This window comes from Manacus candei, unplaced genomic scaffold (assembly GCF_025592945.1).
Source record: "Manacus candei isolate 608988 ecotype Guabito, Panama unplaced genomic scaffold, ASM2559294v1 h1tg000014l, whole genome shotgun sequence".
Lineage (NCBI taxonomy): Eukaryota > Metazoa > Chordata > Aves > Passeriformes > Pipridae > Manacus > Manacus candei.
This window is the reverse complement of record NW_026138062.1, coordinates 60,021,062-60,036,852: the sequence shown is the minus strand read 5'-3', so window position 1 is coordinate 60,036,852 and position 15,791 is coordinate 60,021,062. Positions and strand designations below refer to the sequence as shown.

The following is a 15,791-nucleotide window of genomic DNA, read 5'->3' as shown; positions in this document are numbered from 1 at the left end:
GTCTGATAATTTTTTACATGTTATCTCAGTTTGAGGTCACAAGTAGAAAAAAAAAAATCTCTTTTTTGCCCATTAATCTTGATTTGTACATCAGCATGAACTTGCCAACGCCGTTAGCAAGCACACTTGCTAACACCCACAGTGCACTCCAGTTACAGTTCACTCAGCTGATTCACATGACTAAATCATTAGATTAAAGACCAAAAGCCCCATGGAGTCATACCATCCTTTGAGCCACAAGCAGTCCAGAAATAAAAATGGTTGTCGAAAAAGAGAGCCTTCTTATTCGCTGTAGCATGTGTTTGGAAAATAAAGAATTATTTTCCCACATAAACCTGAAGAGGGTTTAGTCCCAGGAAGTTTGTTCAAAAACAAGGGAAAGTTCATCACTCCTGCCTCTCTCTCAAGTGTCATGCAACGTAAGAAATAAAGCTGATCAGGCTGCCCAAGGCAGAACAATTTGTACACACACACTTCAACTATCAAAGCTAATTTCTTAAGTAAAGCTGGGACAAAATCCCTTGTGCACCAAACCCTCCAACTTCACAATGGAAGATTTTATTAAAGAAACACTACAGGGTAACATAGAGCACTTTGTGCTTTTATGCTGTGTGCTCTTAACACAGTCACCTCAAATACTGCATATGGTTATGTTCAACTCCGAAAACACAGCAGAAGAGAAAGGCAAGGAAAGCTATTAGGAAACTGTACCATAAAATAAAAGATAAGAAAAATCTGAATTCCAAACAGGATGGAAATGAGAGGACAAGACAGTAGTTCATTACACCGCAATCAAAACACCAAGAAAGTGAGTTTTATGCTGTTTACTCTGATATACCCTAAGAAAAATAAGTGATCACCAAAACTTATTTAAAATAACAAGGTGTTGCTTTTACATCATTCGTAGCTACTGTGCTGACCCAGACCACTGATTTTTGAAGCATAGATATTCGTAGATTTAACAAGAAGGTACAGGTTCACTGAATCTCCCCACTTCACAACATGAACTAACTGCTCAGTAGCAGGAACTAAATATTGTAGCCCAGGACTCTCCCACCAGTTCTACTCCTTCTTTAGCAACATCTTTGGTAACCATCAGAACATATCACTGGTCTGGTAGAGCCACTGGAATGAAATAAAGTGTAAGATCCCCACTCCCATCACACATGAAAAACTAAAACGTGACAGCAAGTACTGTTTTCCTAAGAATCCCAAGCAGCTCACTGAGTCAATCACAGAGGATTACTGCCTCTGCACTTCACACTTACCTTGCGTGCCTGCCTCAAAATCAGAAGCTCCTGTAAAAGTCTTGTAGGATGCCCTCAAATTAGTGAGCTTAGGTGCAGACCATGTGCAAGACGCAAGGCACCACCAGTGTTAGTGCAAGCTGCAAACGCGTCCTGAGCACTGGACAAAAACACTGGAAAGGGCCCCTGCTGCTAGCACATGAAGTATCTAAGTAAAGCTGGGTTTAGATGTGCTCATACAAGCCACAAACATCAGCAATGCTCAGCGAAGGCTCTCCAGCCTGCTCAGAGAGCACTGACAGTCATGGTCCTCATGAGCTACCAGATTATGGCTGATAAAGGAGGAAGTGGTTTTAGAGAGATAACAATGTGTTTCCACTCACATCACAGATTCAAGCAAAGATGGAAGAAGTCAACAAATAAATGAAGCAAAAGGTAGCCAGCATTTAAAGCTCTTCCTGAGCAGCCACGATGTTCGGCAGGGTATTATTTGGCCAGGACCCAAAAGGCTACATCTGGCAACAGTGTAAAAGTTGTGACAGATAAGAGAGTAACAAAATATCCTGAGAGAAACTACCAAAAGCACCATCAATGGTGGTCTTCTGTGCACCATCAGAAGCCCCTGAGTTGACTGTGGCTCCCTGTGCTGATAGGAAACATTCCATCAAACTAATGGCATAAATTCCCCTAGCATTAGTGCTCAAAGTACCTTCTGAGACATGTCACTGAATCTAGGAAGCTCCATTCCCCTGTGGAACGGCTCTGTATTAAAAGGCCAAGAGTTTGTTTCAAATCTCAGCAGCTTTCTGTGATTTCAATACTCCCGTTGAGTGCTAAACCACTTACCATCATGACAGAACTAGAGTCTTGACTCCTCAGTGATCAAGTTACTATTCAATAGCTGGACTGAGTAAGACAGTTACCAGAGGAAGCCTGCAGTTCCTGGTTTGTGGTTGGATAGTCTTGGCGCACTGCCTCTCCCCAGAACAGCAGTAATTGGCATCAATGTGGAAGGAAAACTGCCCACTTAGTAGTTTTTTAGTGGCCAGAAAACTCTGGCCACTTAAGAGAATTGCCTCTTGCTCAGAGACTTCCCTACACACTTGTAGCTACATCATTCCTGCCTATATGCCAGTGAACTTAGGGTTAAAGAAGAAGAGAAAGAAAGAACGCAGCTCTTACTTGAAACCAGAAGATGCTAGGCGACTTTGAGGAGCTCTAGACTACAGCCAACACCCCTGTCAGGTGACCACTGCCATCCTGTTCTGTGTTTGCACAGCTGCTAGCACAGGACCAACACAGCCAGTGTCTAAGCCCTCAGCTCTATGACAGCACAAAACCAATACTGGAATGACGCTACACTTTGAATCATGAGTTATTATTACTTATGAAAGAAGAAGTGGTTTCTAGAGGTTGACAAAATTCTAAACTTAAGATATTCCATGGTGTTATCATCCATGAGATACAGGAAATTTTGTTCACAGTCTTCTTTCATATTAACATATGTTTGGCTTTGGGTTTGTCCTCCCATGTTCCACATACATTTGAACACATGAATGCAGACAGCTGACAAACTCTCCTCTTAATTACTGCTGGTTTACAGCAGTCAGTCAAGGAAGCTGCACTGACAAGGGAAGGGGTACAGGAAGTACTAATATTTGCCTATTTGATCTCTGAGAGAGGTGGGAGGTGCAACTGGCTGAGGTCAATAACAGGAATCCACATAAAAATGTATATGCATCTCACAACAGTGTCTGCTACAGGACAACGGTACTTCTCTTATGCCCCAAATAAAGTGCAGGGCCCCTTGCTTTAGAAACTAATTATATTCTGAGCTTCTACGTACCTGTGTAACTACAGCACCCTCTTACTGCTTTTGTTGTATTAGTTATTCCCCTGGGCTTTTTTCTCTTCTTTGCTGTAATCTGCCCATCATGCAGATGAGGTGCAGCCCAACTGTTGCTATGCTTCAGCTGGAGGAAGAGGGGTAATGGAAGAGGATCTGGGCTTTTTGGTCTAAAATGAAAACATGCTGAGAGAAAGAAAGAAGGCAGCAGCCTCAAAGACACAAACTGGGCCTCAAATGAGTTATCAAGAATTGTCACGCCTTCCCTCCGCCTTGACCTCCCCTCCACAAAATTACCTTGCTCAGCGCAACACAAACACGTGCCAAAAGCCAAGCCTTGTTTATCACACAGGTTACCTTCAGGATCAGGTGAAACTTGAAGAGGTTTGGGAGCCGCTTGGTTCACACTCATTAACTTCTTCTCTCTGGCACTTAGAAACCCCAGACTTGGCAGAACAAGGAGTAATTGGACCTCGGATTTTACCCAGAAGTGGAAGCACAAGAGGTGAACTATTTCACAACTATGTTTAAACAAGTTCCTAGTTTGGTTTGCCTGTCTGGCCCACAAGTATAATAATTATACAACCTATGCTCAAAATTAGGTGCAAGTGACCTCAGAATACCATAATTTATACTTTTAAAAGAGAAACTAGCAACACGTGTTCAAAATCCATCCATCTACTATTAATATTTTTAATTCTTAATTTCTCTTCAGATAGGCCTAGGCAAAGAGATTACTTAATTCTCTGTACAAGTATTTATACGGCATCAGGAAACACTGTGAGACAGCATTCCAGTGCTGGCTAACATCTTCCGATACGTAAAAACACCACTGAGTAAGATTAAGTTTTCCTGTACTCCAGATTCTTTCCAACCTGTTCCCACAGCTGTTGGATAAAAGTCTCAGAAAGTTAAAATGGAGAAGCATTTGAACCATAATAACCATTATCTAACAGACCTCTCTAGAAATCGTTTTGTACCATGAGAGATTGATATTTCCAACTGACAAAAATAGCTACTGCTTTTATGAAAACTTGCAAAAAAAAGAGCCAAAACCAACCTCACCCAAACGCGTCCAATTTTTATTTCTTTTCACTGGAGATGCTGAAAAGCATTTTACCCTGGATTATGCAGCTCAGTATGGGCCACTAATAAAAGACTTCATTGCAAAATTGCTGTATTACTGAGTGAAACAATGGCTTCTTTATTAAAATATTTTAAAGACTCCTGAGGGAAATGCGGCACGGCTGGAATGCCCTCAGTGAAAGGTTCATTGCCATGCTATGCACTTCTGCTGTGTAATGTTTTACAAGCTTGGCTGCTCTGTGAATGGGGAGAGTTAGTTCTCAGCTGGTAGAGGCAGCTTGCATAATACCAGACAAGTTAATCGGTAACAAGCAATGCAGGAGACCTTTGTTCCGAGTGTGACATACTCAAATTCCACACTAAGCACATTGACGCTTCTGAGAGTTACTCATTGACATGCTTTATTAAATTGCATGGACTACACCTTGATGCACCAAAAAAGACTAGGTGAGCAGAGCTGCATCCTTCTGATACCTTCCATCCTAAACTGTTGCACTATAACCTCAACCCACAGATCAGCTCATGACCGATATGAAAGCATTTCCAGGGTGGATGATCACAAGCACCGTGCAGCATGCCCGCAGGTCCAGATAATGGCAGCAGGCAGGTGAGGAAGAAGCAAACAGGAAAATGCAAGTTGACAGCCAGCAGAGCACTACTGTAACACGACTCTTTTCTTATAGAAGTGGTTATGGAAAGCATGTCTCTCCACTTCAAGGACAGTGCTACCCTGTCCACTCTGAATAGCTTGCTAAAACATCCCCCCTGCGCCATTGCCCTCAGCCTCCATGAATAAATGCAAAGGGAAAGAAGGCATAAGGCATGCCTCTCCTGGCACTGTCTGGAATGCCAGACCAAGGACAGCTGGCCTGCAGCAGGTGGAAGACATGCTGCTCCAAAAGCTCAGGCACAGCGCAGTTCTTAACTCTAGGCAGAGCATTTAGTTAATACCAGGTCTTAATGAGGAAAATGATCGTGGTTTTCATCGTCCACAGCACTTGCCTGGACAAAACACATCTGCTGAACTGGCCCATCCTGTCACCGTTTATCGTACAGCATCACCTCCCATCTCCCCAAGGCTGGATCCAGGCAGCTGAACTTCCAGTGCCAGAACTCGGAGAGCCCCCATCTACCAGAACGCCACAGCTGATCTGTATAGCCAGATGATATTGCCAGTTTGTTTTAAAGGCTTAGAAGCAGCAAGCCAGTCTCACTGGTGCAAGGCTGAGCATGGGAACGAAGAGCTTCCAGTGGTACATTGCACAGTCTGCCAGTCCCCAGCCTTACTCTTGACCACTGCACAGCTGCAATTCAAAGACGTGACAGGGAAAAAATCCAACAATCATGACAGCTCCCTCAGAAGACAGACGAAACCCACTCTTCTTTGATAACAGCAAAGTCATCCCCCTTTGATAGGTTATTTTCATGTCTGTGGGTGCCACAAATAGCTCTGAGGCCAGTGAGAAGGCCAGCAAATGATACTCGAGGAGGACCTTGCTACTGCGGGGCTGGAAAGCCGCCCGTGACACTGAAAGCTGACACATCTCCCCCCGCAGTCCTGCTGCCCAAGGCAGAGCCTGACGGCACCTGGCAGCCATGTGGTGGCACAGACACAGCACCCCGAGGTGCCAGTGCAAAGAGCACCCCTAGGGACACTAGAGTATATGTAAGTACACATACACAAATACATGTCGACTACTAAAGATTTTGTAATCATGCCAAGAGACCCCGTGAGACCGACTTGATCGCCCCAACACCACGGCATAAGAACATAAAGCCAGCGTGGGTGGCTCAGCAGGCTGCACCGCCCTGGAAAGACCTTTCAGGTTACCCCAGATGCATGCAGTCTATCATCCCTGGAGCGTTTTGCAGCATTACAAATGCCCTTTTGGAATTGCTCACACACACAAAAAAACCCCAAACCCAAAAACTTTGAATTGCACAGTAGGAGCAACAATGTATATGCAGAGCATGCCAAAGCCCAGAAATACTGGTTTTGTTATAACTGCAGTTCTAGGCTACTGTTTTGTAAATTATGTAGATTCCTGCATAATCTGAAAAGGACTCAGCCACTTAAGAGCCAGTGGACTGAGGTGTGTGTACAGCACCACCTCCTGTGGGAAATTTTACTCACTGTACTTCCAGTGATGTGAATATGATCTTCACTGACTGATTTTTAATTTGCCTTCACTTCTTTAAGGAGGCACGTAAACTGTGAAGTCTTTTAGCCACAACACCTTGTATGAAGTACTTTGATTAAAAACTTTTCCAGGAATGACCAATTTCAAGGAAATTTGTCTAGAGAATGATGATTCACCAGATCCAATGGTTTGCAAGCTTCTATTTCAACAACATATTTATCAGAAATGTTCCTCAGGTGAGTTGAGAAACAGAATCATCTTTCAACACATGTACATGACACATCTCTAGTCTGCTAAATAAAGCAGTTCCTTGGCATATAAAATATGCAAGTTCCAGTCCTTGCTCTACCTGACTCAGAAAGAACATGAATGTAGGTGAGTACTGTGATTGCTTGCTCCAAAAGTATCTCCCTTATAAAAAATAGAAAAAACCAAACTGACAAGAGGCAGAGCAGTATCTGATTTGGATGTGGGAAACAAATGCAACCCTCTGCTCTGAAAGAATGTCCTACACAACATCAGTTGATACGAAAAATTAAGAAACTCCTGGGTAAGCCTTCACTTGTGAATCACTCATAAAACCCCATCATCTCACAAATACTCCATTGCTATCAGTCTCCCTTCTCTACTTCCTCCTTTCTTTCCTCTCCTCATTAAAATGGGAAACTGATGACAAGCCTGAGAAAACGGACTGTTCTGAGCTATTTGTGTCTATCCATTGTCACTTGTGAAAATACATTTTGTACTGATATGAGGACACACAAGTCTATGAAGTGAAAAAGTAAGTGCCTGACCCTGTAAGTCAAACAACTCATCTAAGAGGCTTCAGGGCAATATTCACCCTCCTCTTTTATCACTAAACTAGTAATAAAAAGAGCAGTTACAGCTCTACAACTGAAAATACACTGATTTTTCCATTGCAACCAGTTGTGTTTTTGGCTCAACTGCATAATCCCTCCTCTCTTGAGCCAAAGTGAGTTATTCATTAATTCTGATATTCGTTAGTCACTGCCTAAAACATCAAGTAGTTTGTAGAACAAAAATAGGAGTTAAGGGTCAAACTAGTGGGACTAAGTGCTTGTATTTGCTTTTGGGGTTGGTTTGTTTGTTTGAGGGGGTTTTAAGATTAAAAGTGAACTTTCCTTTTTTCCAGGTCCATGGAAAATAGGTCTAAGAAAAAAAAAAGAAAAACTCCTGTACTATATTATTTATATATAGTGTTCTAAACTAAGTGCACAAGCTAACCCTTATTTAGCTAATTAGTCCTTGCTGTTCCCAAGACAGTTGTGCTCTCTCCTTTCCCCAAGTACTCCATGGTCATGATTCTTGGGAGAAAGGTCACAACCTTGCACTTCCTAGTGACAGTCAATTTAGTGCAAACCACCAAAGTCACCTAGAGTTTGCTATTAACTCCAGGAAGCATTTGATCTAACCCTCAATTACATATCTCATCTCCCCTTAGAAGTCTCCTTTTGTGGACAATCAGACAGCAGCTACCATTGCAAAACCTTTTCAAATTTCAGTTATATCTGAAACCATGGGTGATGAAAACTGCCGAGAAGGGTGGAGAAATCTTAAGATAAGCAGTATCTGACACTAAGGCTACCTGAGTTCTCAGGAAAGCTCTGGAGTGTTCCCTTCTACACAGGAACATGCCTTTATTGTGCTTCCATAAATACAATCTATTTAAGGTTCATGATAGGACAGTAGATCAACCCCTTTCCATTTCCATTTGGTTCTGGAAGTCCAAAAGTCCCAAAACCAATTAACACACAGACCAACCTATTCAGCTTTCTAACCACAAAGTGGTAACAGCAGCAGTCCCTCCATCTTGTCTCCAAGGTCCTCTGGGCACTGCTGACCCTGCAGATGTGCACACAGAACATGTGGCCAAAAAAGAGTTAGGACTGTGGCATGAATCCCTAATAAACTGCTTTAGCATTAACAGTGCAAGCACTGCACACACCAGCCAACAGATACAGCCAAGGTTTTCTTTGTACAAACCCACTGGGCTCAATTTAAGCTCAGAGATACTGGAAGTTGTCCATTTTTAATGACACCTTGGAAATGCTTTAAAAAGCTGCAACTTTGTTGATACTGGCTGCCTTTCTAAGTATTGAATTTCACTAGTCTATGCCTTAAACTAGATGCAATTTCCTAGCAAACAGCACTTTATCTCACACATTATTTCATGAAGGGAGATGGTGATGCAGTCAGCTCTTCCTCACTCCCCAATGAAACCACTATTTTGGCAATGTAAAATTATCCAAGCCGGGACAATTCTTGCTGCTCCATAGTTCTGCTGTAACTTGACAGCAATACACTCACAAATACATGTAACCAGTAAAACACAAGCTATGGATGCACTGGAAAAACATCTTCACTGACACAGAGATCCATTGAAGAAATGATTACACACCACTTCAACTCCTTGTACAGACCTTAGTTTTGAGGCACGGAATTAAGTGAATGAGCTTGTTCTGGTTTTCATAGTGAGTACTTCTGTCTTTATAAACTCCCCTAATTTAACATTTTCCCATTTTACTGGACCTTAATGAAAGCATACAAAGCCAAAATCAGATAATAATTAGTAAGTTAACGTAAAACACAGGAAATACAAAATGATGTGCATAAGTATGACTGTCTAAAAATAAACCTGGACTCTATTTGGAGAACCTAAATCCCTAGTGCCTGTAATATTCCAAGCTCCACACGAGCTCACTGTAGAAACAATCTAGATCAGGAATCATGGTGGTCATCCAAGGGCTAAGAAGGTGCCCCAGCAGGAGCACCGTTAGGGCTTACATTCAGTGCCAAGGACACAGGATGTTCAGACAAAGAGAGGACCCTTGACTTTCATTTAATTAAATACTTCATTGTACTATATTCATTCAAGAAAAATGCATGGATGATTTTTTTATAGTATCAGAATTACATGAGTTAAATGCCCTTAAAAAACTTCTGCTTTTGTGTCTAGTCTGGTCTTCAACACAGCTACTCACCAGCTTCAAAGACTGTCAAGAATAGCTTTTCACTTAACAACTTCCTGTTGTTGAGCACACGTTTGTCTAGCGGGTCTTACCTCCAAAAGCCCGTCTTCAGGAAGGTCTGTGCAGTGAACAGCATTCTGAATCTTGTCCTTCCCAAAGACAGCACGCAGAGTTCCAGGTCGGAGGTGACGGGCTAATTCCTATTGAACACAAGCAAACCAGAAGACCTTTGTGAACCACACTGTTCTTTTATATCATGGACACAAATAATCTTATAAAGTAAAACATTTTTGTGCTATTAAAGTATGTGTAGTACACTCTAAAAGAAAACAAAGATTGAGAGCAGCCCTAAAGAGAAGGACTTCGGGGTGCTGGTGGACGAGAAGTTGACATGACCCATCAATGTGCACTCACAGCCCAGAAAGCCAAACATATCCTGGGCTGCATCAAAAGCAGCGTGGCCAGCAGGTCAGAGTAAGTGATTCTCCCACTCTGCTCCACTCGTAGTATGGAGTACCCCACCTGGAGTACTGCATCCAGCTCTGAGGCCCCCAACATAAGAAGGATGTGGACCTGCTGGAGCAAGCCCAGAGGAGAGCCATGAAGATGACCAGAGGGACTGAACATCTCCCCTATAAAGACAGGTTGAGAAAGCTGAAGTTGTTCATCCTGGAGAAGACAAGGTTCCAAGGAGACGTTATAGCAGCCTCCCAGTACCCAAAGGGGGCTACAAGAAAGCTGGAGCTTACTAGGGCATGTAGTGATAGGACAAAGGGGAATGGTTTTAAACTGAAAGAAGGTAGGTTTAGATTAAATACCAGGAAGAAATTCTTTAGGTTTAGATTAGATATTAGGAAGAAACTCTTTACTGTGAGGTTGGTGAGACATTGGAGCAGGTTGGTGGACATTGGAGCAGGTTGCCCAGAGAAGTTGTGGATGCCCCATCCCTGAAAGTGTTCAAGGCCAGGTTGGATGGGGCTTTGAGGAAGTTAGTTTAGTGGAAGGCATCCCTGCCCATGGCAAGGGGGTTGGAACTAGATGATCTTGAAAGTTCCTTCCAACTCAAATCATTCCATGATTCTATGAAGAGAGAAATTCCAGCCTGTACTACACACATAAGTCAACTGCTGAAAAAACATGACCAAAACTATGAAAACTACCTGCTTGAAACTGGGCCAATTAAGTCATCTTGGGTGAAACACAGGATCCTTCATACTGCAGATACACCTCACTGGCACTTGTATAACACAATTAGCTCATGTTAACACCTTTGCAGCTCTCAAGAACAGGCCTGCTGTCCTTAGTCAGCAGACACAAGTGCTCTACCTTGCAGATTGCCTCCCCTAACACTGAACTACCTGCCTCAAAACATGACATTTGTGAAGTCCAGCTCCTGAACAGCCTTAGTCTTCTCCTCTGACACCCTGACTGCTGTCAACATCTGGTCCCCTTTAAGGATCAGTCCAGACTCTCTCTACATCTTTCTCTGTTCTTTGAAATTAACATTTCAATACTCTTCCTCATCTATATGCCAGATACCTCCTAGGCCTCTCAGAGGCCTTTTTACTCAGGTCCTGAGATAACATTCCTCCCCTATCTCTTTACTGTGGTATTTCTCCCATCTTGTGCCACAGAGGACTGCCTTTATTGGCTCTCCCCTCCACCACACTCTTTCTTTCAAGCCATAATTCTGTCCTGATGTACTTCTCTGCACTATCACCTTGCAGTGTTGTCTTTTAACCCCTTTCCTATGCCACCTGTGCTACATTTGTTGGCCTCTCTTTTCAAAACCCTGAGGCTCATCTCCAAGCCTGCCTCATGCACAGTGAAATTCAGTGGTGATGGCATTAACCCAATTTTCCCTCCTTAAAACCCTCTGGATGTTCTCCTGTGAGTACCTGTGAGGGGAGAGGTGGATGATAAGCTCACACTACAGCTACAGAACAAAGAAAACAATTATTTCCTTGCTAACAGAGCCTACATCAGTTCCTTTCTGAAAAGGCACTGGGTACATTAGGGTGTAATCACTTTGGAAGTGGCCAGTGTAGTTTCACTGTGCCACTCCCAGGTGTTTGTTTCAGTGTCACAGCTGGAGGTTACTGTTCCCCCAGCCGAGTCATCAAACTGGATTGTCCAAGCATTTCTTAACTTTCAGTGTCAAATGGGTTCAAAGTGACTTCATCAGTAGCTCTTGGTTGACCTGGAAAACTTTGCACAGGTACAGACGAGAACCACTCTCATGGTGCATGCTCTGTTCTGGGATGGCAGTGAATGTTTTAAGCTAGTCCCAAAAGACCTCACAAGAGCATTATCTGACAACACCCTTTACCCACTTTCCAGCTTCACCCATTTGTCACGTCTCATTACTAAACTAAGACAACTGGACTTTAAGGGCAAGATCTTCTCTTAGCCCAGCAAGTCCTAGATATTTTTCTGTCCTAACAATTAACAGTTATTATGATCTGTTACCAACCCGGAAGACAATTAAGGTTGGAGTGTGTATAACCCAAAACATGACATGAGGAGAAGTTTCAGTTCCTCATTGTTAATGTGTGTACATCACAGGTTATACAAGATCTTTTTATATGTCAAGGACATTTGAATAAGAAACACTCAACATCAAACGAATTTTGTTCCAGAGGAAAGTTAAAGAGTTTCACTTTAAAAAAAAAAAAGCCCCAAGGAGAAAAAAAAAATCTCCTCTACATGGTCCTCCTTAAAGGCTTGAGATAAGGAAGTCTGCTGGAGAAACAAAAGTCACATGCCAGTTAACTATAGCTATGTGACACTTTAATCAAGCCTTCCTTCAAACAATTGTTGATTGCAGTATCAACTAGCTGTCTGGAAGCCAGCAATAGCAATGGAGCTTTTCAATCATTTGAATGAAAGTTTGGGAACATAAGAAAAAAGATTATTGTGGCTATGAAACCTTTGCAAACCATTTAGCAAGAAACAGCTCAGATCTAAAAAGCTACAGTTTGGTATTTCATATTCTGTTTATTTGCTGTCTATCAAATTCTTTCGCTCAAACAAAAGATTTCCATCTTTTGTTCCATCCTCCAACAGGTCCAGATGTGCTGCTTCTTACGAAAATTTTGAAAGATTTCCCTTGACCCATCTTTCTCATCAAATCCACTTTTTTTTTTTAATCTTTGTTCTTTAAAAGCAGCTATGGTGTCCTGACTTATCATTTGTCCTAAGCTCTCATTTCTACTTCACAACTTCATAACAAAAGACCTCACATTTCTACCTGTGGACTCACTCTCTCACTAACAGAGGCAAAAGCTCCTACTGCTGCACTGCACAGTCTCCTGTTCTTTCTTCAGTTTTTCAATGCAGGATGTTACACATTCTCCTGCCCTCCTGAAACCCATCAGCCATCTTGCACAAAAAGGGACTCATTCTGTTCTGCCTGGGATTGCATTGCATCAGAAGTACACAAAGGTAGGTCCTCCAGCACTGTACATTGTTAGTACTTGATTAATAAGAACTTAAATAAGCCTTTCTTACTCTTGGTTAACAAAGAGAATGATGCAGTCTTTACTTATATTTACATAACCCAAAAAAGTAAAATAATTGTCATTTCCAAAGTTTTATTATTCCAATGCTTTCTTGCTACACCACTGAAGAACCATGAAGGAACAAGGCCTCCATAAATGATGGAGATACAAAGAGCTACACAGCTCATATATAGGTGTCCTTGTGTATGTATGGCTGGAAATCTTGTGAATGTTTCAGGGAAGGAGGAAGAGAGTTCCTTATAGAACTTATTCCTCATAGCAAGTACTAATATACAGTCTTCTGGTTCATGACAGGAAGGTTACCAATCATTTTATTTACAGAACCTCATCGGCAACAACGGGGAGATACAAATAGTGGGGTTTGGGTTGGTTCCACCACATCCCATCATCCCTCTTTTAAGCCTCTATTTCCTAAGCTTTCTGCTGAGTTTAGTTTCTGGAGTATGTGTTTCATGCACTGGTTTTCAAAAACTTCTTGAAAGGAGTTGAGAGTAGGATGATGGAGGAGTTACAAGCAGCTACAGCTCTACCATATGCACGACAGGAGACTACTATGCGTGTGCTGGAACTTCATGTGCATGTGTAAATGGGGATGACACAAAACTGGCACCTCACACAAAGAATACACTGTCTGTGGCAAAACAAACCAGGGCTGCTGTACCAAAAGGTTTCCTCCTCTTTGGTCTTATTCAGCAGGCTATTTGATCACACCTTACAGGCTGGGCTTTGTTCTACCCAGAGCCTTTCGAAGATCCTTATCCTATACAAGATACAAATGCATATATCTCCTTTCTCTTTGGCATGTAACTGTGTCCAGTGCAACACTGCCTGTATGAAGCACTTAGCACATTTCTAAAGTCTTTCTATTTCTATACAAGTGAAAGGAAACAAAAATGTCACCAATGCCAGTAATATGTCAAAATCCGACAGAAAAATCATCATAACCATATTCATAAGCAAAGCTCATTAACTGCTTTTCCTCCAAATGGCTGTTTTTTTCATGGGCTGGATGGCAAGTTATATAGAACAGCAACATGTATTCCAGCCAAAACCTCAGATTTCAAGAAAATTTAGCCTAAACTGCAAATTTCAAGAAAATTTGGCCAGGTTTCTTAAAGCATCTGTCCTGAATACTTAATCTGGTATCTAGAAAGGCTAAAAGACCCCTGCCTTTAAACAGTACAAACTCTGAATGGATCAAAACAACACAAAGGAACTGTTAAAACCTAAAATTTTGTTCTACTTGAACATAAACTAGAACAAGTGAACCTTGAAAATTTGTTACTGGTCTTCTTGAATGAAGCAAAACAAAAATAAGACAGTTTGTGATCAAACCCTCTCTACCCACAGTGTGCTCATAGGGCAGGTTCATTCTTTTCGGTTTGCTTTCAAACCAGCAGCATTCAGAGAATCTCTTGGCCTACAAAAGACTCTGCAAAGTCCCCTTTAAGCCCTCAGTAAAATAGTTTTCCTACTCTAGCTGGGCCCTGACTGTGTGCCTGCTCCTTGCTCTTCTTGGCATTTCTCATTCATCACACTTTCTGAAGGCTTTATGTTGATGGTCTCACCACCTCTGCTTTCTCCACCCTGCATTCATGAAGCTTTTTCCTTCTGCAGTTCTCCGCTGCCATCATGAAAGAGATGGTCCCTCTTTCCCTTTGAGGGTGCCAACTGATCCAGAAGGCAGTAGCCAGCCTTGGGCAGACAAGGAAGTGCCTTTCTCCTTTTAAGGACCAGCTTTGCCCTTGTCAAGAGAACAGAACACACATTAACTGTGAACAAACAAAATAATGTAAATTCCACTCACTGTGGAATTTGTCTGGCTGAACTCGAGGCATTGGAAAGCCTACTGCCTTGTCCAAGCAAGGCACCTGAGCCTCCTCTGTAGTGAGCTGAAGGTGATAAGCCCTTTCAGGAAAAACAACCAAAACAACTTTTGCAGCACAGCAGTTATACAAGCCAGGTAGGACAAATGTCTGTCTTTTCTCATCATTATAGCTCTTCAGCTGGCTTTTATTTTCAGGGCATTTTAGCACAAGTCATATCACATACTGCTGGCTGCAGCAGGAAGCTGGACGAAATACTCATTCCTACACAAGCCATCAGCAAGAAGCAACGGGATAAAAGCAGCACAGTCTTTGTCATGCAGAGTACAATACTAAACAAGCATCTCTTGTAATGTTCATTGAAGCTAAGAAACACCTTAACACTACTGTTGCTGAGAACCACCTCAGCTGATCAGTCTGATACCACCTCCACAGAAGTTCCCATCCAAAGGCAAATGCTTAACTGTCAAAATGAAATCTGTGGTCACAGGTGACCTCATGCAGGATACCAAAAAGGCTAACTTGCCTCAGCCTGCTTCACGTGTTTTCTTTGCAGCCAACAAACTCGAGCCAATCACTTGTGATGTGTGTGCTTTCCCACTGGTTACCCCAGCTCTGTCCTGGTTTATGCTCCTCAGTTCCAAGCAGTAAGCCACTTTGAAATCAACATCATCGATTTTCTACTCCTGTAGCAATTCAAGGTCCATTTCATCACACCTAAATGCAGTGCTAAGCCTTCTGTCTAAATTACTGGAGAAAAAATCTACATAAGATGGTGCTGTTGCCACCGTAAAAACTTTAACTAGGGAAGAGTTTTGCCTTGAAACCTGGGGTCTGCCTGTGGAAAGTTACTTCATAAAGGTTCTAAATACAAAACCAGGTCAATGTCAAACAGCATGCAAGAGGTTTCTTCCAGCTTAAGTTTCAAAAACCAATCCAGAACAGAAGTTGCTTGTTGACAGTGACATTTTCTCTTTCTTTCTGTTCCACATGAGCTGCAGCAATGTCATGTACATACTGAGAGTCAGTATCAAAGGCCTTATGCAGACTTCAAGGGAGTCAGCATTACCTGAAAGTACTTTTGTACTTTCCACATATCACGAGAAAAATTATCAAGCCAAAACAACCTCCTTC

The 15,791-nt window shown here is 42.3% G+C and overlaps 1 protein-coding gene across 3 annotated transcripts in view; it reads right to left on the bottom strand.

Annotated features, from left to right (window-relative positions):
* NME7 (NME/NM23 family member 7) overlaps positions 1 to 15,791 on the bottom strand; it is an 89,495-nt gene that overhangs the window by 5,075 nt on the left and 68,629 nt on the right. For all 3 annotated transcript variants that reach the window (XM_051781034.1, XM_051781035.1, XM_051781036.1), the window contains one exon: positions 9,403 to 9,510. In XM_051781034.1, the coding sequence (XP_051636994.1) occupies positions 9,403 to 9,510 (108 nt within the window). The remainder of the gene's footprint in view (positions 1 to 9,402; positions 9,511 to 15,791) is intronic.